The sequence below is a fragment of the Carettochelys insculpta genome, chromosome 1 (assembly GCF_033958435.1).
Source record: "Carettochelys insculpta isolate YL-2023 chromosome 1, ASM3395843v1, whole genome shotgun sequence".
Classification (NCBI taxonomy): Eukaryota; Metazoa; Chordata; order Testudines; family Carettochelyidae; genus Carettochelys; species Carettochelys insculpta.
This window is the reverse complement of record NC_134137.1, coordinates 352,809,757-352,837,099: the sequence shown is the minus strand read 5'-3', so window position 1 is coordinate 352,837,099 and position 27,343 is coordinate 352,809,757. Positions and strand designations below refer to the sequence as shown.

Here is a 27,343-nt window from a genome sequence, read left to right as displayed (position 1 = left end):
TCTGTAGCTGCAAACACGGCCCTTCTAAGTTCCAGAAGAATTAATACAGAAACATGTAAAAATCTCTCAGTATAAATGATAAAATACGTTAGTCTGTTAGAGATTTAGGAAAATTCATAGGCTAATTACAGTGGCATTCACGTTAACCATTAATGTGTTATTAGAGTCTTAAAACCACCTAAATTCTCTTTCATTACTCTCAATTTATTTAAGCCCCGATCCTGCAAATGCTTACCTGTGCACATAACTTTACGCAAAGGCCTACTCATAGAAGTAAGTATTTGCAGAACTGGAAGTGTAGAGAAGTTCTTCAAATCAGAGACTGAGTCTTCCTGTATGTTGTATGGTGCCAGATAACATGGGGCCCTAATCCTGATATGTAACAGCTCAATCAGAAGTCAATACAGAAATTACTGGGTGAAGTTCTTTGGTCTGTGTTGTGCAGGCAGACTAGCTGATCATACAGGTTCCTTCTGGCCTTACAATCTATTAATATGACCTACCACAGTATAAATAATAATAAGTGCTAAATGGCTTTTCTCATTTTACAAATTGTCTGTTGTGTCCATAGTATGTGTAGAGACCATAAAATCTTCCAATTATTTCACACCCGTTAGATATCCCTGTGACTGGCATCAGAGCAGGGTGTGGGTGCAGTTTAAATAACCATACACTTAAAGATCGGAGTAATGGAAATAAAATACTCAATTGGAAGAGGTAAGCAGTAAGTTGAATGCTAGAGGGCCCTTTGTTGTGAATTTCCATACTTTCAAACTAATGTTTGCTTTTGTGCAATATTACCCTATTGTTAAAGTTATTTATAGCCTTATTCAAAAGTCCTGTTGAAATTTATGGTGGCATCTAAAAGTTTTAGATCTCTTCAGAATCTGCCACCAGACCTCCCCTTTGCACTCACAGGAGATTTAAACATGTTTAGATCGCTTATCAGATATGCCAAGGAACTGTCGTAGATGCTATAGGATTTTCTGTGAAAGAGAATGCTCTTAATAAGTAGCATGAATGTGGGCATGCCAGTTGTCTAGCATGTTTTTAGATGAACCAAGTGAATGCTGGTGCCCAGGAGAGAGCTACTAATTTTCTAATGGGTTTGAGTGCCTACAGTTTTGTGTTTTACAACATCTTGTTTGCATAATTGAGCATTAGATCATAACAGATATGGAAAAGTCAATACCCCAAGGGAAGGGTATGGTCCTCTGATACAGGATGCATTGGATATTAAATTTTTTAGCGTCTTTGTGGGAAAGTTTATACTGAAAACAACTTAATTTGTGTATTTAAACCAAAGTAGTTATGCCAATATAACTCTCCATGTTTCCCCTAATCTGTGCAGCTCTGTGGCCATACGGCTTCCAAATAAGCCCCACTCAGGTCTACAGGGGGGAGGGATGTCTCTCTCTGAGCCCTGAAGCTGCCAGGGGCCGTGGAGGGATATAATATTGAAGGTTTCTCTATGCACCACTGAGAGAAACAAATCAAGCCAAATTGCTTAAAACAGGGCTACTTATAGCCCAAGGCTGGGAACCCTCCACTATAAGGCACACCAAACCTGTCACAAAGATCACTTCTGTTGACCAACTGGCCATCAGGAAGTTCCACAAGCAATTCTCTGGCACCCTCTCCAGCTTCCCTTGTGCCACCAATTAGTATCCCTCCTTAAGCAGATGAGAGGTTATGTAAACCAAATTGGAACAGGTTCTTCCTGTCCCAAAGGATTTGCCACGTTTCCAGTCCAGGAAACACCTCAGATCTTACCCAAAAGAGCATGCTGTGCCAGGCCTTTAGAATCTAAAATCTCAAGGTTTATTAATAAAAGAAACAACAGTGTGAGAGTAAACTTATTAAAGCAGTGGCATTATGTACACCAATCACAAAGTTCTTAATGCAGGCTTGCAGCAGTGGTGGAATAGGTTGCTATCTTAAAAGTCTCTGGAGTACACCTTTCGTTAGGAGGGCTCTGCCGTCCTTCTGGGCTTAGTTCACAGTAAAGATGCTCCTGAAGTGATGAGCTGGATTGAAGACAAAGATGGAGGAACCTCAGGGTCCCCTTTATACCCTTTCCCACATGGAGGGAAATATGTTGTTCCTTGCTGTGTAGAAGCACATCTGAGATGGAGCCTGTCACATGGGCAGGTCACCTGTCCACGTCCTTTAAAGGCAATCAGCCATGGCTCTCAGCTAAATTCCTCAGATGTTGAATGGAATTTGATAAGGTCCTTTCTTTGTCAAGTACTGCTTCACCTGACCAGGAACCCTTTCACAATAGGTTGTCATGCCTCCTACTGGGGTCTCCCAGACAGTAAAATTTCAAATACAAGCACAGAGCCAATGTTTATAACTCCACATATTAAAATGATACGAACATATAAGCAGCATTAACAGATTCAGTGAACCACCAGCTTTCATGTTAATTTTCAAATCCAATAACATCACAAGGGGAGGCACCACTCCATGCTGGGCCCAGCATGAAGCTGTCCGTGTAAATTCAAGCTCCAGCCCCTGCCCAGCTTTGAGCATCCTCCTGTTGCCCAAAGCCTTCATCCTTGGCCCCGCCCAAAGCCCATGCCCCCAGCCCAGAGTCTGTACCCTGTTCTGCACGCCAACCCCCAGCCAAAAACTCCCCGAATCCTTCATTTCATTTTGGAGGATGACTTAAAAGTTTGAATAGCCCAACTACAAACTTGTACTGGAAATCTTTTGAAAATCTGTTCCTGTAGGGTATTTTCAATACTTCATAGCAGGATCAAAAATTTAGGATGAAACATTTCATTAGTGTTTTGATATTTCCAGTACCAAAGAAAACCAGGAAGTGCAGACACTTGCAAATTTAATTTAATTTAATAAAGCATTAACCCAGGGTTGGTTGGTTGGTTTGTTTTTTTGGAGCTGGGGGGAATGCCAGCCAAGGTGTGGCTTTGTACATATGTCTCCGAAGCTGCTTGTTAATCCTTAGTGATCTATACATTCTGCTTACATAACAGAAAAATAGTAACAGAGAGGAAGCCGTGCTAGTCTGTACAATATCAAAACAAAAAGCAGTCAAGTAGCACTTTAAAGACTAGCAAAATAGTTTATTAGGTGAGCTTTCGTGGGACAGACCCACTTCTTCAGACCACAGCCAGACCAGAACAGAAAAAGTGATCTTAAAATAACTGTTTTTTGTACTTTTGACTTTCTGTACCTTTGTTATTAATATGTACATATGGAAATGTGTGCTTTTAAAAAAAGAAGAGAAAACCATCAGAGTAACTCAGTTTGCAGGAAATGTTTTTTGGTGTTAAAGGCCACTAACTCAGGTTCTGTTATTTTGCCAGAAGCTGGGAATAGATCACTTGATGATTACCTGTTCTGTTAATTCTCTCTGGAGCACCTGTTATTGACTGCTGCCAGAAGATAAGATACTGGGTTAGGTGGACCTTTGGTCTGACCGAGTACGGCTGTTCTTGTGTACAGGTAGAAGCTCTCTAGTCTGGCACTCTGTACCTGACCCATGCCAAATGAGACTTTGCTGACTCATGGAAGGTCAGTGTTGTGTAGCAGTATTATCAGCACTTCCACTGCTTATTGGGCTCTTAGAAGAGAGTTAGAGGTAAATTACAGCTAAATAACAGCACAGAGCACTGAGAGCCAGGACTGGTGGCTATAAACAAACTTTATGGGACAGTGGGAATCTTAGCCATGTGTCCACTTATTATGTTGTCAGACTAGAGAGGTTCAACCTGTACATGAGTCAATACAACATGCGCCCGCATCCAGGATGGATTACTATTAAATATGATACAATGGTATCACTAAGGTTCCAATTATAAGAATATTATGCATGGTATCACTAAGGTCACTGGAATGCCATTCGTCTTTTCACTGTACATAGAAAAGAGACAATTCCCACCCAAATGACCTGAAGGTGAGGGTCAGGGCCCAAATGGAACTGGGAAAGAGGTACTCCTAGACTAGGCAATTGGCAATGATGTCGTACATGCACTGTAACCGAAACAATGGGTGATAAGAATATTAAATTATCACACAGTACCACCACCGCTGTCTTTTGCAGATGGATGAGTCCAAACAATTTTTTTGAATGGCTTGACAGTGCATAGGTTTACTATCTGTTATGTAAGATGGCAAGTGGTCTGATCAGCTGGTTGATGTTTAGAGGAAGTTGACCAGGAAATAGTGTGTGTGTTTTGAAGGAATTAATCTTTAAACACAGTCGCAGTTGGCTGATGTGTTGGGACTGGTTCTTGCTCACTTTTGCCAGATCTAAGGAAGTACAGATATTGCTATCTTAATGAATCCAAATTATATTTAATAAGGTCAGGGCAATGGTATTCCATGAGATCGAAGAGTGGATAGGTAAAACACGTATGGGTCCACTGACATAAAAACACATAGCTAATAGCTCATGGTTAGGACACAGTCTATCATTTTACAACTTTTCTTTATCTGTGATGTGCAGACACAGATTTTTTATTAAAGTGCATAATAATTTAAAATTACGTAGAAGAGTGTTAAGGCTGCAAGTGAAGCACTCAGAAGTTAGCAAATGCTAGCATTAAGATTACCTCATTATGTTTCTGTAACATTGCCCAGGGTCTAATTTGGGCTGTTGGGCAGCTGCATCCACTCAGTTCTCCAACCTGAGGTGCTTTTTACACGGCTTTGTTATGAGAGCAACCACTCCGGACCTGCTCACACCCAGCCTCTGGCATGTAAACTACTCCCAGCTATACTGCAGGTGTGCTTTGGTCAGCTGGGCAGCCACCCTGGGCAACACCAGTAAATTCCCAGTTCAGACTTCCCCTCAGAAGTGCAGGTCTTGTATTGCCCAGTACTCCCCTGGAAAATACAAGCTCTTATAAAGTCCATCATTTCATTAATAGAGAATGATGTGCAAAAGCCTTGTTCTCTGAAATGGACTTTCCCAAACGTTTTAAGCCAAATACACACTGTCCTAGCTAAAACAAGTTTATTAACTACAGAAGAAGGATTACAAGTACTGAGGCATAAAAGCTGGAATTGGCTATAAAGAAATGAAAGGTAAAACACCACCTAGTACCTAACTTAACAAGCTAAGTGAACTTAAGTAAAAAGGCTTCTCTCACCACATATTAACAGCAGTCTGGCTGGATTTCTTTCAGTCAGGACCCTTCTCCCAGTTCAGTGATGCTTCTTTTGTCTTTCAAGCATTATTGGTGCCATGAATATAGGTGTGGGGGAGAGAGGTGGTTTGGGGCTTCTGTTCCTAATTTTTTATATCTTTCCCTAATTGGAGACTCATCTCCAGCTGAGATTCAGGCAGCAGCTATTCATTTTGGTCCAGAACCTCCAGCTGTTCCATTGCCCACATGTCACTTTCTCGCTCAGACCCTTCTTCCCATCAAAGAATGGCCACTTAACCAGGTAATAGTCCATTTGGCCAAGGCATCAGTTTGACTTTTATCTCTGCAGAACGGATTTGCGCCTGCTTTTTCTAAACTTGGAGCATGTCTCAGCGATGTCATACTGTAGAATCTTACAACTTTACATACAATTATGTCATATGGGGCTAGTTTAAAAAGGTACTTCCATGACCCTAGGATGGTTTCTTCCCCCTCTTGCCAAATTCCAAACCTTGTTCCAAAGGTTTGAGGTGCTGCCACTTCTTAACCAAAAAGAGTACACACATACATGTCGCTCAGGTTTGCCAAACAAGCCTTTGAAAAATCACCATTTGTGCGTGAGGCTTGGTGGAGTTCAGTAGTTAAATTATCGATTCTATGAGGGTGGAGCCAGAATTCCCCTGCAATTGGTTCTTCTAGCTAGCAGGGCCATGATAGTGCTGGGATAGAGAACTGAAAGCAGGGAAGCACCCTGACTCATGCAAATGGAAGGTAAGCAGGCAGTGACAGGGACAGAAGTAGATAGGGTGAGGAGGAAACTTTAAAAGTTTGTATGCTTGTGTTCATCCTCTTTATAAGACTGTGATCAGTTCTGTACAAATTATGCCTTGTGAGGCCTCATTTGAAAACTCAGTTTGCTGAGCTTTGTTATCTTTGTAAAAATGTATGTGACATCATTGTATGTATAGTGTGTGCGTATCTATAATATGTAAAATAACATTAGCGTTTAGGGGTCTCTCCAAGGCATTTTCTACTCAACTTATCCAGAATACCTTGTCCATTTCTGGCAGAATACTTCTTCCAGTTCTCTGGGATCCAAAGCATTCATTTGGATTCTGGATTTCATCATTTACGTTCCTTTATTGTGGTGACAGAAAAGCTACATTGAGTTGATCAGACTCCTGCATAAGAGGTAGGTATGGGGCATAACACTCAGCCAAAGTTACGCAGACATCTTCTTTGATACAGTACATATTTATACCTTACATTGCATTTGCTATGTATTAAGTCATACATTTTTGGATTGGATTGGTTTTTTTGCAGGAACCAGTCAATCCCTGTACAGCATGTTCTGTCTGTGTGCTTTTCACGTGGTACATGATGCTTATGTTCCAGGATTACTTCATCCATCGTCCCTATTATCAAGGTATTTTTGCTTATCTTGGATAGCACAGACATCCTGACTACGGCATAATGTTTGTCAAGCTCCAGCTTGCAACTTAACCTTCCATTCCCCTTCCCAATTATGTCCATTAAGAAATGAGGCAAGTTGCTTACGTCGAACCGGGTCTGCAATTAGAAAAACCATATAGTTTCCCCGGACTCTTTCTCTGAGACAGCTGAACTTTAAGAATAAGTCAGTCTGAATCTGATATCCAGCATGGAAAATTTCAGATCCACCTTTTAAAGTCTGGCAAAGTTAAAAGCAACTGAAAAGATCATCTTATAAAGGAACGTGTTAGGCCACCTTAATCACTTGCATCCTTGTCTGCTCTGCCTACAATAGACAAATCAATACAATAGCTAAAAATGGCCAAAAGCCATTAGTCCCTGAATGAGGTGATATCTGTTGGACCAACTTCTGATGGTGAGAGACAAGCTCTCAAGCTTACAGAATTGTTCTTCAGGTCTTGGAAACTTACTCAAAATGTCACCAGCTAACTTCAAGATTGAATACATTGTTTAGTATAAGCAGTTATAATATGTATTTCAAGGGACCATTCAAGATGAACTGTTTTGTATACAGCTGCAACGTCTGAGTAGGGCCATTTCTACACTTACAAGCTTACAACAACACAGCTGTACCAATATGGCTGGTCCCCTGTAAGTGTGCTAATGTAGCTGTGTTTTGTAGATTGGGAGAGCTCTCCCATTAATGAAATAAAGTTAACACAAAGAGCAGTGGCAGCTGTGTTGTTGAGTATCTCGTGCCAACATAACTCTGTGTTATTGAGCACTAATGCTGGGAAAACTTATGAACTCGACACAGGTCTTTGCCCACAAAATCTTATGCTCCAAAATATTTGTTAATCTATAAGGTGCCACAAGACTTCTTGTTGTTCTTGAAGCTACAGACTAACACGGCAACCTCTCTGATACTTATGAACTTATGTCACTCAGAGAGGTTGGTAGTGTCAATTTCTGCCTCCCCACCCAATCCTTGGGCAACAAATGTTTTGACAACATACAGGCCAGTGTAGAAAAGTTTCCCAGGCATAAAAAAGAGAGATCTGTGTCATTCAAAAGCTTCTCTCTCAAAAACAGAAATTGGTTCAGTAAAAGGTATCACCCCACCCACCTTGTCTCTCCAGTATCCTGGTACAGACAGTGCTGCAATGACACTGCATATTACTAGCTAAAGACTTTTCAGTGGCCTGTAGCAAATGAGTTGATGGCTCCTTGTGTTGTTTACCAGAATTACTATTTTAGGTCTTAAACCAGGGTGATGTTGCTGTAAATGGAGAGAATTAGTTACTGTGAAGATTTTTTTTCGCTTCTGTGAAGTGTTAATTTCAGATCCTAAGGGCATGTGTACACTGAAACTGCTGCAGCATCACAGCTACCACAATGCAACTGCACCACTGTAATTCTACAGTGAAAAATCTACAACAGCATAGCTATACCAACATATCCTTGTGTAGACTGTCCTAGGTCAATGGAAGAATTCATCCACCGATTTCACCACTGCCTTCACAAGAGGCGTCTGTCTTATACCAGTGTGAGACTCCCTCTCATTGGCACAGGTAGTGTCTGCACTGAAGCATGACAATTGTGCAGCTTGTACTACGGTCGCAGTTCGAGTAGGCATGGCCCCAGACTGACACAACTAAAAGCCCTTAAAGGTGTAAAAAATCCACATCCGTGAATGCTGTAGTTATACTGAACTACCTCCTGGTGTAGATTCAACTAGGTCTGTGGACAAATGCTTCCGTTCATGGTAACTAGCCTTGGTGAGGGAGAACGTGTTCCTCCGCTGACAGATATACTCCTTTTGTTGCTGTAAACACTTTCTTCGCTACAGGTTATGCCAACATAGCTGTAGCACCATAGCTCAGCTGCTATAGTCTCCCACCCCATAATATAGACATACCGTAGGTCTGGATGTCCAAGGGCTAGTCTACACAAGGAATTCACATTGGTCCTATGCTGGAAGAAGATTAACAAGTGCATGGACAAAGGGGTATTCAGAGGATATAGTATACTTAGGTTTTCAGAAAGTCTTTGATAAGGTCCCTCACCAAATGCTGTTAGAGTAGGCTGTCTGACTCTCAGGGCATAGGGGAAGGGTCTGCAGGCTGGAGCTTCCAGAGCTGTGCTGAGCCCATGGATGGGGGAGGGCAGCTGAGATATGGGGTTGGCTGAAGTCCTCTGGCCCTCTCTCAGGCCAGTTATTGCCACTTGTGCCTCTTGCTGCTCCCCTGAGGCGGCAAGTGAGCATTTGTTGTTTGTGCATTCATTCATAACCTGGATGTTTGTAACTCATGGAGTGCCTGTATGTTGAATAGGACTGTTCACAATACAGACCCCTGGAGATTTACCTCTCTCTATTCTGAAAACTGACTATTTACACCTACCTTTTGTTTCCTGTCTTTTAACAAGTTACTAGTTCATGAGAGGACTGTCCTTTTTAATCTCATGACAGTTTACTTTGCTTAAGGATCTTTGGTGAAGGACCTTATCAAAGGCTTTCTGAAAATCTAAGTATAGTGTATTCCCCTTGTCCACATGCTTGTTGAACCACTCAAAAATCCTTGTATTTTAGGAAAGCCTGATTTCCCTACAAAGACCACATTGATTCTTTCCCAATGAATTATATGCATCAGTATGTCTGACAACTTTGCTTTTTACTGCAGTTTCAACCCGTTAGTCAAGCACTGACATTAGGCTACTGTAATTGTCAGATCACCTTTGCTGTCCTTTTTTAAAAATGGCATCACATCAGCTATCCTCCAGCCATCCGGTGTAGAAGCTGATTGAAATTATAGGTTACAAACCACAGTTAGTAGTTCTGCAGTTTCACATATGAGTTCTTTTAGAACTCCTGGGTGAATGCTGTCTGGTTCTGGTGACTTATTACTGTTTAGTTTATCAATTTGCTTGAAAACCTCCTCAAATAACACTTCAGTCTTGGACAGTAAATCAGATTTCTTACAAAAAGAATGGCTTGGTTTTGGGAATCTTCCTCACGTTCTCAGCCATGAAGACCAATGCAAAGAATTCACTTAGTTTCTCCTCAATGGCCTTATCATCCCTGAGTGCTCCTTTACCGTCTGAATTGTCCACTGGCCCAACTGGATGGTCAGCAGACTTCCAGTTTCTGGTGTATTTCAATTTTGTTGGCTATTATTTTTGAGTCTTCGACTATCTGTTCTTCAAATTTCTTTTTTGGCCTTCCTGATTCTATTTTGATACTTTATTTCCTGGAGTTAATGTTCTTTCTATTTTCCTCACTAGGATTTAACTTCCACTTCCAGTGCCTCTCGCTGCTGCTTTTGCTTCATTTAACAATGATGGTACTTCTTTGGTTCTTTTGCTTTGGTTTTTTAATTTGAGCATATAAATGTAAGTTGAGCCTCTATTACAGTGGTGGGCAACCTGCTGGCCATTAGGGTTTTGTGTCTGTCCTGTGAAACACTTTGTTTGCCATTGCCCATACACATTGTTGCCAGATTCCACTGGCTGCCTTCTGCACAGCTTTTCTTCCTACCAGCATTACTAAAGTGACACACGCCTAAAGTAGGGCTATATTAAGTGAGGTGTGTGCCGATTACAGACAACATTGTGAGAGATATGCACTCCCTCTGCGTTCAGTCAAATCGCTGCTACAGTTCATTCAGCAAATAGTAGGTACACAAGTGCAGTTAGCACTCTAATCCAGAGATGCCCTCCTGATTACAGTAGTCATGTGGCCTTCCAAGATGGTTGTGCATCACTTCTCTAGTCTGTTGTCTTTAAAACGTTTCCATGCAGCTTGCAGGGATTTCACTTTTGGCACTGTACCTTGTAATTTCTGTTTAACTAAATTCCTCATTTTTGAATAATTCCCCTCTTCTGAAAATAAATGCTACAGTGTTGTGTCGCTTAATGTAATGTTTTCCCCTCACAGGGATGTTAAATGTAATTCTCTTATGGTCACTGTTACCAAGTGGTCCAGCTATCTTCACCTCTTGGCCCAGAGTCCCTGCTCCACTTAGCACCAAATCAAGAATCACTTCTCCCCTTCTGGGTTCCAGGATTAGCTGCTCTAAGAAGCAGTCATTTAAGGTATCAAGAAACTTTATTTCTGCATCCCATTCTGAGATGACATGCACCCAGTCAGTGTGGGGATAGCTGAAATCACCCTTTTTTAAAAAATTTTTATAGCTTTTCTCATCTCCCTGAGCACTTTAGTCGCTGTTGCTGTCCTGATCAGTTGTTTAGTAAATATATCCCTACTCCAATATTCTTATTATGAGAGCATGGAATTACTATCCATAGAGAGTCTAGGACACAATTTGGTTTAAGGTTTTTACCTCATTGGATTCTACACTTTCCCTTTTTGCCATTTCCCCATCAGCATGATCTGTTCTGGCCTTTCGATATGTTTTGTACCTTTTGTATTACTGTGACCCATTGATTATTTGCATCCAACCAAGTTTCTGTGATGCCTGTTGTTATCAGTATTCTCATTTAATATGAGGCACTCTAATTCACCCATCATATTATTGAGACATCTAGGCTACGTCTACATGTGCAGCCAACATCGAAATAGTCTATTTCGATGAATAACGTCTGCACGTCCTCCAGGGCCAGCAACGTCGATGTTCAACTTCGACGTTGCTCAGCCCAACATCGAAATAGGCGCAGCGAGGGAACGTCTACACGTCAAAGTAGCACACATCGAAATAGGGATGCCAGGCACAGCTGCAGACAGGGTCACAGGGCGGACTCAACAGCCAGCCGCTCCCTTAAAGGGCCCCTCCCAGACACAGTTGCACTAAACAACACAAGATCCACAGAGCTGACAACTGGTTGCAGACCCTGTGCCTGCAGCATAGATCCCCAGCTGCCGCAGAAGCAGCCAGAAGCCCTGGGCTAAGGGCTGCTGCCCACGGTGACCATAGAGCCCCGCAGGGGCTGGAGAGAGAGCATCTCTCAACCCCCCAGCTGATGGCCGCCATGGAGGACCCAGCAATTTCGACGTTGCGGGATGCGGATCGTCTACACGGTCCCTACTTCGACGTTGAACGTCGAAGTAGGGCGCTATTCCTATCTCCTCATGAGGTTAGCGACTTCGACGTCTCGCCGCCTAACGTCGAAGTTAACTTCGAAATAGCGCCCGACGCGTGTAGACGCGACGGGCGCTATTTCGAAGTTGGTGCCGCTACTTCGAAGTAGCGTGCACGTGTAGATGCAGCTCTAGTGTTTTTATATAAGCACTTCAAAAACTTTTCACTTTTCAGCTGTTTGCCATTACATGATATGATTGAATGTTACTCTTTCATTTGGCTGTGTCTCATCAGATTGTATCTGTATTATCTTCCATCCTTTCATACTTATTAGAATATAGAGAATCTCCATGAACAGATCCTCCCCTAAGGAAGATTGTTAAATGTTTGTTTTGTTTTGTTTTTTGGTAGCTCAGCCTCTATAATTTGGCTCTTTCAAATATAGTTCCTCTTTAGACAAGCATTTCTTCTAGTCAGCTAGTTTTATGCATGTCATAGTTTTAATTGTTATTAATATTTTTATCTAAGTGGGTAATTTTTAGCACATCCCTTCCACCTGTGAGTTTCAAAAATATGTTTAGGCTTTTGTGGCTGTAAGTACGGTAAATATATTTGTTCTGCTCTAACAGGAAAAGCATTCTGACTTTTTTTAAAATGAGCAATCATATGTATAATCAACTTGGTTAAAACTTCCTTCCTGGTAAGTGCAGCACTTCCTTTGCATCTGGATATGAAGGCGAGCAAGAAAAGCAGAACAGCTTATTAAACAAACAACTTTCTTGTGAATGATCCTCATTTTAAAAAAAAATACTTTAAAATTAAACAAATGAGTCTTATTCAGCGACTCATCCTGTGCTTTGTAATCAGGTAATGCTTCGTTTTGTTTCCATAATTGTAAACATCATGTGCACCGTTAGTTGCTTTCCAAAATGTTAAGAACAAATTGTAGTCACCTTGTGATCTGTTGTTTCAGTTTAGTTTTGATGTATGTTTTTACTGTTTGTTCTAATATTTGCACGGGCACCATCAGCTTGCTGGTGCTTCTGGTAAGCAAATAGAGGGAGGTTTTATGTATAAAATACTTAAAAAAAAGTTGAAATTAAGTACTCTAACAATTTGTGAGGAAATGATTGAAAGGGAACAAATACAAGTCACACAGTCAACTTTGCTTTCTTCAACTGAATACTCTGCAAATAACTTCCACTTTGATATAGAGCAGAGGCTAATTGTGAGGAATAACATTTTTGCTTTCTTAAAATCAGTAAGATTGTGTTAAAATTTCTTCCAAATTTTCTGTCTGTTTTGGCTGGTTTAGGTATTCTAACTTGCTACACTGTACTACAGCGTCACTGGCTTGTGAGCGTTTTCATTTGTAACCAGCTGTAATTTCTTTAGAAAAAATGCTTGTCTCAGAACCAGTGATGTTACCAGTTTTATGATGCTTGGCATTAAAGGAACACTTTGAAGGATATTACACTAAAATTTTTATGTACTTTATATATGGGATTTTTAAAATTAAAATAACTAAATGCTTCGATTTCTGTGGGGTCCACAGGAAACAATAAGTTTTTCCTCTTCTACAATTGACATATTTTTCTGCGGGGCTTTCTATGACATCATTCCATGATACTGGCTCACCAACAGCAAAATGTAATTTAAATATTAAAATCCATTTGTGTTAACTGCAGTATTGTCCAAAATACAAAAGAGGGTAAAGACAATGTTTGCCAAATTTCGAAAGAGAAAAATTAGTTGGAGCAAAAAACATGAAGCTCTAGAGTTCACATCTTCTATTGAAATCTGAGTTTAGGCCCCTGATGCCCTCACAAGATCAGGTTCATAATTCATTGTGTTTGGGTGGATCCTGTTCTATAAATGTATAACTTGAATAAGTTATTGCTGTACCCAGTGTTTTGGTTTTAAAACTAATAGTGATTTGAATGACCCATTCTGAACAAAAATAGTTTTATATTCAGAAATGTTGGGAATATATATATGTAAAGTTTATTATCAAACTTAATAAAAAGAACTAATGCATCTTTAGAGTATACACACAACAATTTAAATGAGAAAGTGATCAAGCCTTTTGTGTGTCTTGCTAGATTTCTTCTGTTATGGAGTTGGGGAACTATGAACAGCCTGTTGTAATGAGAGAGGAAAACAAACGAAGGAGAAGAAGAATGAAGCCGTATAGTGCAGCAAGTAATTTGTCTTCAATGGATTTGATATCCATTGAGTTCATTCTGCCTACAAGCAATAAACAAACTAAAGTGCCGGAAACATTGTTACTCGAAATAGCTGGCAACTGTACTGTTGAGCAAATGAAAGCACAGATTTGGCTGCGTGCGATAGAGATGAGCCTAACCACAGATTTTTACCATAAATTCACCCCAGATCATTGTATTCTTCAATATCAAAAGAAGGGACAGTGGTATGAAATTTATGACAAACATCAAGTGATACAGACATTGGACTGTATTCTGTACTGGAAAGTGTTACAGAAGAAGGTAGGCAAAATCTTTGTGGTCCAGAAGCAAAAACCAACAGAGGCAGTTCAGGAATTTCAGTCACAGCTTAATGATTTAATTGGCTATGATGTCACTGATGTTAGTAATGTGCATGATGATGAGCTAGAATTTACTCGTCGCAGGTTAGTTACACCACGAATGATTGAAGTAGCCTGCAGAGATCCAAAATTGTATTCAATGCATCCCTGGATTACCTCCAAGCCTCTCCCTGAATATTTATTTAAACATATTACTAATAACAATATTTTTATAATCATACATAGAGGAACAACTAGCCAAAAAATCAAAGTCTCAATTGATGACACTCCAGATATGATCCTTCAGAGATTTTTCACCAAAATGGCAAAGAAGAAGTCTCTGATGGATATTCCTGAGGATCACAGTGAACTGGATTTTGTTCTCCGGGTTTGTGGCAGAGATGAATATATCACAGGAGAGACACTAATCAAAGATTTTCACTGGATAAGACAGTGCCTGAAGAATGGGGAAGAGATCCATCTCCTTCTGGATCACCCTCCTGACCCAAAAGAGGACGAGGTTGAGAAAGAAGAATGGCCCTTGGTGGATGACTGTACAGGTGTTACAGGATATCACGAACAGTTGACAATAGATGGAACAGATCACGAGAGGGTGTTCACTATCTCTTTGTGGGACTGTAATAGAAAATTCAGGGTCAAGATAGTTGGCATTGATATCCCGGTACTTCCAAGAAATACCGAACTGACTGTGTTTGTTGAGGCTAATATTCAACATGGGCAGCAGCTCCTTTCACAGAGAAGGACCACATCTAAGCCTTTTACTGAGGAGGTTCTATGGAATACTTGGGTTGAATTTGATATTAAAATTAAAGATTTGCCTAAAGGAGCACTACTGAATCTACAGATATATTGTGGCAAAGCACAGGCATTATCCACAAAGGCTAACATTCCGTCACATGAGTCCCCCAACTCTGAGTCTAAATGCAAAACCCAACTACTCTATTATGTAAATATTTTGTTGATTGATCACCGTTCCTTGCTGCGTAGTGGGGAGTATGTGCTTCATATGTGGAAGATTTCAGGGAAGGGGGAAGAGCAGGGAAGCATCAATGCTGACAAACTTACATCAGCAACCAATCCTGATAAAGAAAACTCAATGGCTATCTCTATTGTTCTGGATAAATATTGCCACCCAATAGCTTTGCCCAAACATCGGATAACCTCTGATCCCCAAGGGGATAGGATAAGAGCTGAAATGCCCAACCAACTTCGCAAACAGCTTGAAGCAATCGTAGACTCTGACCCCCTTAATCCACTTAGTCCCGAGGACAAAGAATTACTGTGGCATTTTAGATATGAAAGCATAAAGCACCCCAAGGCATATCCTAAGCTGCTTAACTCCGTGAAGTGGGGACAGCAAGAAATAGTGGCCAAGACATACCAGTTGTTAGCTAAAAGAGAAGCTTGGGATCATAGCACTTTGGATGTTGGACTAACGATGCAACTTTTGGACTGTAACTTTTCAGATGAAAATGTAAGAGCAATGGCAGTTCAAAAGCTGGAGAGCTTAGAAGATGATGATGTTCTGCATTACCTTTTGCAGCTTGTACAGGTAAGGTATATTTGCATTCCTGAACATTAGCTTCCTTGAATATTTGCATGATCACAGAAATGTTCCAATTTTATGAATGCTCTACTGTTTGAAGTCTTCAGTGTGAATCTCAATAGTGTTAGTAAAAGGAATTTGGTAACTTGGTAACATTCTGATGTATTTTACCTTTGTTACCATTCGCAAGTTGTGTCTACACTAACAGCCTTCTTCAGATTTCCCACAGTCATTTTACCACCGGGTTAGTGCTAATGATGGAAGCATGTCCTAACCACGTCTGGATTTTCTAATCGTGCTCAAAGCAGATCTAGATCACAGGATAATTAAAGCACCAGTTGTATAATTGCAGTTGGAGCACATTTCCAAGGGGGACTTTATCAACAGGGAGAATGTGGGTCATTTGGCTGGAAGCAAGACAGCTATATGGTCTGAGCAACCCAAGGGATTTAACAGACATATCTTCAACTTAATCTGTGTTCAGATTCTTGCTTTGTGACTGAGACACCAGTACAAGTGCTCATGCTATTGTTGTAAGTGTTGGTAATGAAACAATGAAAGTTTTAAAGAAAATGCTAGTTTAGATAAGACTTCATCCAAACATTTTGGGTTGTGGTTAGGGGCTGCTTGCAGAGTTGTGTGAAGAATCTTTTGTATGCATCTTATGTGGTAATGTTATCAATCGTGTTCTGTTATGAATACTACACTTCTAAAATTTAAAAAGTGTAAAAGGGCACAACAAGTAGGGTTTATTCATTCATAGCAAGTACTTAAAATAGAAGGGTGAAACTTAGGGTTATAATGGACCATGAGTTACTTCAAGCAAACAGGATTGTAAATGATACATGTGATTCCTGGTAGCTGGTGCTTTGGCAGGTGTTACTGAAAGCTTGAGATCAGTTATGACACAACATTTCAGAGATCTGAGTTTAAAAAGAGAGGTTTCTTTCACTTTCACAATAGTTTGTTTTGGGGTAGGAACACTGTATCATTGAAACTTGTAGAACTGAGGGCAATTCTATTGTGTAAATGCATATCCAGCAACTCTGGTCTGGTTCTACACCTTTTCATACCTCGCACTCGCTCTCTCTGTGTAAAGGTTATAAACTCAACCTCAGTGGTCCTGAACAACGGATTTTGCCGGACCTAGGTGGTTAATGTTCCCCAGTCCCTGGCCGCCCCTGCTGGCCTGCTGCAGCTCACTGCAGCAGCGGGATCCTCTTCCCTGGAGTTGAGCTCCATGCTGGGCAGTTGGGGGGACACTGGCTCCCTGTCCCTGGCTCCCTGCCGAGCTTCCAGGGATGCTGCCTCTGGTCCTGGGCTGCCAGGAGGCCAGTTCAGCTTGCCCTCCTGTCCCAGCCCTCTGGTCCAGGAGCATCCCTCCTCCTACAAAACGTGGGATGTTGCTGGACCAGAGCGTGCTGATTTTTGGAGGTGTAACCTGTATTTTCCTTTGTTCATTTTCTTAAATAATTTGCTTCAACACAATATATATTATTTCTTCCTAAAATCTTTTTAAACAGCTGAGGCATCTTTAGTTTCCTTTTAAAACAAAAGAAAAAAGATAGGATAAATTTTTTAATAAATTATAACATACATAGTAAATAGTTTAATGTAAAGTAATATTGAAGTGATGGACTTTTTTTTTTTCTTAAATGCTCCTTTGAAATTGAAGAAATTAGGACACTGTAGTCCATAAACCTTAAATGTTAGTCTGCGAATACTTGATACCAACCTTCTCTCTCTTCCTCTTTCCCTGACCAGCTTCCTTCATGTAACATGTAAGTACAGTTGCTCATTATTTTAGAGCAAAATTTATATATTGGCTTTCTACCTGAAAGGTTTTGCTGGAGAGTGAAGACCAGAACTTTGAGTTCAGGGGTTGGCAACCAAAAGAGAAGAGCGTTTAGTTTGTTTGTTTGTTTGTTTTTGTTTTGAATTTGGTAAAGAAAAACTCAGTAATTCAGGAACCACAAAGCACATGACCGCAAGATGGTCCTTAATAAATAACATCAAGCTGTACTTTTTGTAATACCTGTTTTAAGAACAGTGCACACGCATACCCCACAATGCACTGCACATGTTAAAGGGGAAGTTATCCAAATTTTTGAGATTACATATTGTTTGCAATTTAGATATGAGTTATTCACTCAATAATTAGGAAGGTTTTATTTATTCATTTATTTTGCATTTATAGCATCAGGAGACACAAAGAATTCCTTAAAGAGCCTCATGTGGCTCCGGAGCCACAGGTTGCAGACCCCTGCCCAAGTTCCTCTACCTGTTAGGGCAGTTCAGGGGCCACATCATCTCACAGCTGTTACCTCTCACATATGAGCCACAAAAGACTTCTGTGAGCTGCCTCCACCACGGGCAAGAAATTCCCATTCTCCTGTCATTCACCCTCATAGTAGCCGGAGCCATCCCATCCACAGGATGGTTCAGGACAGCTGCCGCATGCCCTGTGCTTTGGAGGGCTCTGCAGCAACTGCTTGAACTGTCCTATGAGCAGGTGTGTGACAGCAGGGGTCACCCCTCCCACTCCCAATGGTAGCTGGAGACAGAGCTACCTGACAGCTTGCTCTGCTCTGCCCCACCTGGCATTTTTCTAGTCCACTGTGCTCCACTTCCCTATGGCTGCTCCGGCTCCCATGTTGTGTGTGTGGGAGAGAGAGACCCTTGCTGCTGCTTTCCTGCACCAGGCCCTGGGTAATCCGTGCTTTGTGTTGCTCAGGGGAGGGTGGTAAGGGAGCAGAGCAAGGGTGGAGGTGAGGAGAGTGGGGCCCACCGCAGGGGGGTTGCCCTGGGCCCCACACCTGGGGAACTGAGGGGAAGGGGATTGTCGTAGGCCCTGTGCCCCCATGGGGACTGCCCTGCTGATAGCTGTCAGAAACCAAATGATCTTTTCCTTCAAATTCACCTGAACATAAATACTATGTGCTTTAAATAGCCTATAGAGCCTTGCAAGTAAGATCTGAAATTCTTGTGCGTGATATAAAATGAGAGGTGGGGTACAGATTAGATTATTGTACAGCAGGATGGTATTTTGTTGTATATCAGACACCAATAAGGAAGACTGATTTTCTTTTATGCGGAAATAAGTAGGGTTCTTCCACCAGTAGTAGAATCAGAGGGGCAAAAAGGTATGTGTTGGAACTTAGTAATTCAAGCATTTTGTTTTAGACAACAGAAGGTTTCCTGACTTTCAGTATTTTTGGGAGGATTTTTTTTCTAATGAAGTGACATTACATTATAGTACGGGTGTATGTTCTGTTCAATATGAGTTTTTAAATATTGTAGTAATGTCTGTTCAGCTATGGTTTATTGTCAGCAATGCTCTTTTAAACAATATTCAGAGATACCTGGCAATCAAAATTTGCAGCAGAATGAACCTTTTTCCTTTTCTTCAAATTAAAAAAAAAAAAAGTGTGGCTGGTATTTCGTACAGATCACACATACTGTAGTTTACTAGCCTGAGGAGTTTTATTGTAGTTAAAAGGAATACAGTAAAACTCCCGACTTACATGCAAGTTGCGTTCCTGAGCAATCACACACAAGTCAAATTTCCTGTAAGTTTGGCCGGGGCAGGGGCAAAGAGAGGGGCACTCTGCTGCCTTCAAGTCCCCCCAGGACGGGGCTGTAAGTGGTGGAGGGGCTCGGCAGCTGCACAAAGATGGCGTTGGCACCGTGTGCCCCACCAGCTGGCACGGCAGAGGTGCTCACAACACTCGCCCTGCTGCTCTCGCCGCCCTGGTCCGCAGCTCCGGGCACCTGCCAGCTGGCACGGTGGCGCTGTTTGTGGTACTCACCCTGGTGCTCTTGCTGCCCTGAATGCAGCAGGATGAATGCTGTGAGTAGTTGTGACGTGCCAGCCAAGGACCGACGCCATCTTCGCCACAGCTGCAGAGCCCCTGAAGTTTTCAGATGGACAGCAGTGAGCAGAGGGGGACCTGGGGTGCAGCAGGGGGTGGATGGGATACACTGCGGGTGGTGGGGGTACAGCAGGGCCCAGCAGGAGGGTGCAGCAGCCAGGCAGTAATTGTAGATTTTGACTCGCATTATTCCAAGTAATGTGCAAGTTAAAATTGTGTAAGTCGGGGGTCTGATGTAAGCAAATCCCAAATGTAGTCTAACAGTTCCCAATATTTTGAAAAAATAAAGTTATCCCTATATTTGTGAAGTAGTTTTTGTACATGGATGCTAACTTTTTCATTAAATATGGTGCTGCTCGACTTTAAAAATATTATAGTCACAAGATTATATGGAATCCTGGTCTGTGGGATCCCAAAGTCCTACGCTTGTTACTCTTAGCTGCCGTTTCAGTCAGCGTTCAGAAGGAGCAAGTCTCTGAGACTGTGCTTCAAATCTCGAGAAGCTTCATGTTTTACTGGAACAAGACCAGGTGAACCAACAATAATGTTTCAAAGTTTCAGAGTGGGAGTGTGCCAGCGTGGCACCTGCCTGTCTCTAGCTCCTGTCAAACCTTGTGACTTGACCCATTTTGTTGGCAGACTTTCTTGCTGATGGCTCTATGCAGCTGCCAGTCAGACTGCTATGGTCTCAGGAGTCCTTACGGTCTATGGAGTACACAGATTTCTATATACAGTGCTTCCGCAACCATGCACAGACTGACATTGTACGCAGACGCCGCCAAATGAAATACAGTCTCAGCTGTGCTGAACACTGTCCTGTCCAGATTCTCAAAAATAACTCAGACATCATAATCGAGCTGGCTGGCAAAGGGGATTCTATCGTCATCTTGAGTAAGTCAGACTGTGAACAGGAGGCATCTAGACAACTATCCAACACCACATTTTATAGACCTCTTTTCTCAGATCCCACTTTAGAATTCCAAAAGAAACTACATATTTTACTTAAAGAACTCCCTGCCTCTGCTTGAGACCAAATTCCCTCAGGTAAGCCTTCTGAGCCCCAACCTGGATTTACTGCTTAAATTCCACAAATCTTGGAAACCCAGGACGCCCTATCATTTCAGGTATTGGTGCCCTTAGTACCGGACTGTCCAGCTATGTAGACTCCCTCCTCAAACCCTATGCCACCAGCACTCCTAGCTATCTCTGAGTTACTGCTAACTTCCTAAGGAAGTTACAAACCATTGGAAACCTTTCTGACAATTCCATCCTTGCCACCATGGATATAGAGGCTCTTTACACTAATATTCCACATGAAGATGGGTTACAAGCTATCAGGAATACCATCACTGATGTTACCACAGCAAATCTGGTGGCTGACCTATGAAGCTTTGTTCTCACTGATGATTATTTCCAATGTGGGGACAACTTACACCTCCAAATTAGCAGCACCGCTGTGGGCACTCGCATGGCCCCACAGTGTGCGAACCTTTTTATGGCTAACTTAGAACGATTCCTTAGCTCTCATCTCTTGTTACCCCTCCTTTACTAATGCTACATTGATGACATCTTTATCATTTGGACCCCACAGTAAAGATACTCTGGAAGAATTCCACAGAGATCTTAATAATCTGCATCCTACCTTCAATCTCAGCATTGACTATTCCACACGAGAAATAAATTTCCTGGATATCACAGTATAAATCACTGATGACCACATTGACACAACTCTTCATCAGAAAACCACTGACTGCTACACTTACCTACATGGCTCCAGCTTCCATCCAGCTCACACCACACGATCCATCGTTTATGGTCAAGCCCTTTAGGTACAATCACATCTGCTCTGATCCTACTGACAGAAACTGAAAATTACAAGACCTCTACCAAGCTTTCATAAAACTTAATTACCCACCAGGAGAAGTTAAAAAAAACAAATTAACAGGGCCGGACGAAAACCCAGAAACAGTCTACTTCAAGATAGAGACCAGAAGATCAATAACAGAACTCTACTTGTCATCACCTGTAGCCCCAACTCAGACCCCTGCAATACAACATTAAAAACCTACCACCTGTTCTGGATCATGATGCTGAAGTCCAGAAGGCCCTAGCTGACAGACCTGTCCTTTCCTATACACAGCCTCCTAAGATAAGAGAGATTCTCACCAGCAATCACACACTATGCCACAATAATACTAATCCTGGAACTTTTCCTTGCAACAAACCCCAGTGCCCACTTTATCCACATAGTGATTCAGGGCATACCGTCACTGGACTTAATCATGTTAGTCACAAGATCAAAGGCATTGTCTCATGCACTTCCAGCAACATTATATATGCCATTATGTGCCAACAATGCCCTGCCACATATATGTTGGACAGAATGGACAGAACCTTCTCCAAAGAATAAATGGACGCAGAGCAGACATCAGGAAACCCAAGACACACAAGGTGGTCAGTGAACACTTCCATGGAGTGGGCCATTCTGTTAAATACCTGAGAATTTGTGTCTTGGAGCAAAAAGAATTTAAAAACAGATTAGAGCGAGAAATTTGAGAGTTAGAGTTCATATTCAGATTTGACACATGAACACATGGTATGAACAGTGACATGAATTACCTCGCGCATTACAAGGACGTTCTTTGATACTCAGAATTATCTCATGCAGGACAATTAACATCCCCCACACCTCATCCTCCTCTTATGTGTTTGATTTGTGAGTTTTTATTGCTTTTTTTTTGGTTGGCAGTGGTCCTCTAGACTTAAAAATGTCAGTCTGTATTGGAAATGAGATTGATCTGATGAAGTGGGTCTGTCCCATGAAAGCTCATCACCAAATAAATAATTTTGTTAGTCTTTAAAGTGCTACATTTCTGCTGTTTTATATTACTGGAGGGTTATGCTTTGTTGCATCTTCAGGTTGATTGCATCTCTCTATCCCCCCTTCCCTCACCCCACAAACACCCTGTGTGCTGTGCTATTATGCACCTCTATTTCAGGAATCCCCCTCCCGCCTCGTCCATCTCCCATACCAGGTTCTTCCATTCTTTACAGTAGAGGTGCTGTGTGTCCCTCCTTCAACCTCCATATCGGGACTCTGTGTACTCCCCTGTTGCTCCCCCTTACCAGGCTTACTACTTTCCTTCCTGTCTAGGAGATGTCATTACAAACAGAAAAACAGCAAAAGACCATTAAGTTGAGTGCAGGACTTTGCTTTGCATTGCTCAGAAGCGCGGTAGCCACTTCACTGGCAATAACTCAGCAACCCCTTCCAACTGAGGGCTTGGCTACAGAGATTGGCAGTTTGGAGATCAATTTCCTGGGAGTCAATTTAATGGGCCTAATAGGGATGCACTCAATCGACCACGTGTTGCTCTCCTATCAACTATAATACTCCCTGGGGACACAGGGAGTAAGGGAAGTCAATGGGGGAGTTTCTCCCATTGACTTTCTGCTGTGGGGATGCCACAGAAATTCAGCATAGGATACATCGACTCCAGCTATGCTATGCTTAAAGCTGAAGTTAGATATCTTAAGTCGAAACAAAAAGCCTGTCTGCCAGCACTTTAATGGAGTGGGCCATTCTGTTAATGACCTGAAAGTCTGTTTTACTGAAAAGGAACTTTAATGATCACCTGCAGAGAGAAAGTGTGGAACTCATTTATATTCAAATTCAACATGTTAATACGTGGTTTGAACTGGGACAGCAATTACCTGGCCCATGATAAGGACTCTTTCACATACTTTACTTTATCTGACTCTTGACTTCCCCCCCACTTCCTACCGCCCCTCTGCTCCTTTGATTTGCCCACCTTGATTACACTTTTTCTGATTTGTCTACCTTGATAACAATTTTTGGTTCTCTGTGCCTTAAATATTGAGTCTGTTCTGGTATGGCTGTGGTCTGAAAAAGTGGGTCTGTCCCACGAAAGCTCATCACCTAATAAATTATTTTGTTAGTCTTTAAAGTGCTATTGGACTGCTTTTTTGTTTTGATAGAATATAGACGAACACGGCTCCCTCTCTGTTACTGTATCTTAAGTCAACTTTCCACTTACGTGTAGATTTGCCCTCAGCTTCTGTTTGAGGGTAGGGGACATAATTAAATTCTGAACTCGGTTCTCTCTGTTTCCAACCTTTAATTTCTATTGGGGGGGAAAAATGTTCCCTCTAATCTTTTCCATCCATGTGCAGATTTTTTCCATCCATGTGTGGAGTAAGTTTTTTGTTTTAGTTTTTTTTTAAATGTGCACTGAGGTATGGGAAAGGATTTTGGTATTCTGCTACTCAGCCGGGCAGCATTCGAGTCTCTCCTGAGCAGCTGCAGAAGGTACAGCTACAAGGGCACACTGTTTACTCACATCCAGCCTTTCATCCACCGTACCCCCTAGGTCCCTTTCCATCGTACTGCTGCTGAGCCAGTCGGTCCCCAGCCTGTAACAGTGCTTGGGATTCTTCCGCCCCAGGTGCAGGACTCTACACTTCTCCTTATTGAACCGCATCAGATTTCTTTTGGCCCAGTCCTCCAATCTATCCAAGAGTGGCGCACATGCCAAGGGTTGCCGACCCTTGATTTACAATATAAAAAATCCAACATGGCTGTTATTTGTTGAACTGACTATATTTGGAGTCTGCACAATAGTGATAAAATTTGCCCTCCAAAAATAATGTGACAGTACTTAGATTTGTATTTGGTATGTTGAGAAAGCTGTTCTTTAAGAAAGCTTATATCTTGGTCTGGTAACTGATCCCAAGCTGCCATTTCAGAGCAGTGTTTGGTGTATGGGAACCTAGGTGACTTTCTGCCACCTTGATCCCTTAGAGCAGGGGTCTGCAACCTGCAGCTCTTTAAGGACTTCTTTGTGGCTCCTAGTGGTGTAATTGCAAAAGAAAAAAACAACCCTTATGATTATTTTTGATAAAGGGTGAATGTCTAAAAGTCCAAAAATGAACACCTCATGTCTAAATAACAAACAGTATGTGATCTCAAAATATTGGATAAACCCCTCTTTAATATGTACAGTGCATTGTGGGATCTCATACTGTATCTGAGTTTTGATTGTGTTGCCAATAAAGTCTTAATTTTGATAAGGAAAAGGAAACTTGTGGCATTCCTGCTGTGAAGGGCAACACTGAAATTAAACATGAAATGAAACTGGCATAATTGAAGTGCAGTTGGAATGGCTTCATAAAAAGAGTAAATCAAAAATGAAAGCAGAGAATTTCAAAGTGAATAAACCCAGTCCTTTGCATTTGTATCAGATTCACCTGGGCTTCCTTTATGTCTCCTTTGCAATGAGAAATTCACCACCAACAAAGAATGCAACCTTGAGAGAATATGTAAAAAGTTTGTGAATGTCCTATAGTAAACATGTGTCACATTACAAATCATCGTGTGCGCTGTTCTTAAAACAGAGGATACAAAAAATCTGGTTTGATGTTGTTTATTAAGAACCGTCTTGTATTCACATGCATTATGGTCTTTAATTATTCAGTTTTTTATCGAATTTGAAAAAAAAGGCTCTTCTTGCTATTTTGGATGCTGACCCCTGCATTAGACTGTCAGACTCTCTATGTTGGAGCAGCCTAAATGCTGCTCTAAATTTAATGAGTTGTAATAGCCACCCAGGGCCATTGTAGTAGAGGGATTACAGTACATTTCAGCCACATACTTTTGAGTTGGGTGGTGTGAGAACAAGATAGAATGCAGTACATCTGAGTACCCCTTCTTTCTCCTGAAAGGATTGCCCCACACCAAGGAATTCCCTTTTGCCCACGTAGGGTATCTTTACGTTCCCTTTGGGCTGCTGAAATGGTGCCTAGAATCTGGTTTTATGTGGTTGGTTTAGCTAATATGAAGTTCATTATTGAAACAAGTGTGCAAAGAACTGTGGAATGAAAGATTTAACTGCAATATTTCTGAAATATTTTTAATCATCTGAAATTATATATTTTTTTCCTGAGTCATTTACTCCAAACTAGTCACACAAAGCTAGCTAGCTTTCACTTTCCTGATTATTGCCCTGCATTCTCCAGCCCTATGTTTATACTCCTCCTTAGTCAACTGTCCATGTTTCCGTTTCTTGTATGCATCCTTTTTGAATTTAAGCTGACTAAGGATTTCCCTGTTAAACCAAGCTGGTTGCCTACCATGTTTGCATTTCTTACTATGCAGCGGGATTGTTTGTTCCTGTGCCTTCAGTCAGACATCTTTAAAATACTGTCAGTTCTCTTCAACTCTTTTCCCCTCCATCTTCATTTCCCAAGGGATCCTGCTCATCTGTCCTCTCAGGGAGTCAAAGTCTGCTCTTCTGAAATCAAGGGTCTGTATGTTACTGCTCACCTTTCTTCCTTTTGTCCGGATCATGAAATCTACAATTCCCTTCCACTTGTATTTTTTCTACTAGTTCTTCCCTGTTTGTGACCAGGAGGTCAAGTTGCGCACGGCCCCTGGTCGGTTCCTTCAGCACTTGTACCAAGAAGTTATCCCCAACATTCTCCAAAAACTTCCTGGATTGTCTGTGTGCTGACGTATTGGTCTCCCAACAAATGTCCTGATGATTAAAGTCTCCCATGAGAACCAGGGCCTGTGATTTGGAAGCTTCACTTAGCTGCCTGAAGAAAGCCTCATCTAATCTCCTCTCCCTGATCTGGCGGTCTATAACAGACACCAACGACAACATCACCTCTGTTACTTCCACCTCTAAGCTTAACCCCAAGACACTCAGATGGATCTCTCCCTCCTTATACTGGAGCACTGAGCAGTCAAATTGCTCCCTCACCTAGAGCGCAACTCCTCCTCCTTTTCTCCCCCATCTGTCCTTCTTAAACAGTTTATACCCTTCCATGACCGTGCTCCAGTTATGCGGATCGTCCCACCAAGTCTCCGTTATTCCAACCCCTCGTACTTGTGTGACAGTGCCAGGGCCTCTGATTCTTCATGTTTGTTCCCCAGGCTTCTGGCATTAGTGAACAAACATCTTAGAGAAGGGGCCAATTGCCCCACTTTCTCCTCTTCACCCAGGAAACCCACTTGATTGTTCCCTCCTCCCTCCCTGCTTACCTCAGGGCTTGTGTCACCTTCCGCCGACAAACCTAGTTTAAAGCCCTGCTCACTAGGTTTGCAAGCCTGCCCGCAAAGATGCTCTTTCCTCTTCTGGTATGGGGAAGAGGGAAAGGGATGTCTGTGGTAAAGACGCTTTTTAAAAAAGTGATTGGAGAAAAACTGAGTTAGCAACAAATGTGTATTGAAAATAGTTCAGAACAGATGTACGTAGTCTTTCCTCACGATTTGTCTCGTCTTTCTACTAGGAACCGTTTTTCTTCATGAAAAGGGTATACTACATAATCCCACTTTCTTCCCCCAATGAAATGTAATGTTACAGCCGTCCAATCCATAGGACGAACTGGGGCAGCTGCACCAGGCCCCTTGCATTTGGGGGCCCCACAGTGGACACCCCAGCCATCCTATGCATGGGCAGGGAGAGGACTACTGAGGACAGGGTGAAGCAGCAGTAGTGGTAGGTGCTGGAACCAGCAGGGGGTCACCTCCCTTCACCCCTTGCATTCACCATGTGGGTGGTGTGGGTGGCAGCCTGCTCCACTGAGCCCCACTTTGCCAATGTAGCGGGAAGCAGTCTCCATTCCCTGCTGCCTGTGTAGAAGTGGGACTGCACAGGCTGGGAGGGCGCTGCCTGGCAGAGTGGAGCCTGCATGGTGAGTGCGGCGTGGGGGGCCGGCTGAGGAGAGGCAAC

The 27,343-nt window shown here is 42.0% G+C and overlaps 1 protein-coding gene across 3 annotated transcripts in view; it reads left to right on the top strand.

The window, feature by feature from the left end:
* The window catches only part of PIK3CG (phosphatidylinositol-4,5-bisphosphate 3-kinase catalytic subunit gamma), a 58,236-nt gene that overhangs the window by 1,101 nt on the left and 29,792 nt on the right, over positions 1-27,343 (top strand). Inside the window, exons 1-2 of one of the 3 annotated variants that reach the window (XM_075016551.1) lie at positions 710-717; positions 13,708-15,723. In XM_075016551.1, the coding sequence (XP_074872652.1) occupies positions 13,720-15,723 (2,004 nt within the window). In that variant the 5' untranslated portion in view covers positions 710-717; positions 13,708-13,719. Of the gene's footprint in view, positions 1-709; positions 718-12,340; positions 12,473-13,707; positions 15,724-27,343 lie in introns of those variants that run through there. The other 2 variants (XM_075016542.1, XM_075016533.1) reach the window with 2 other exon arrangements.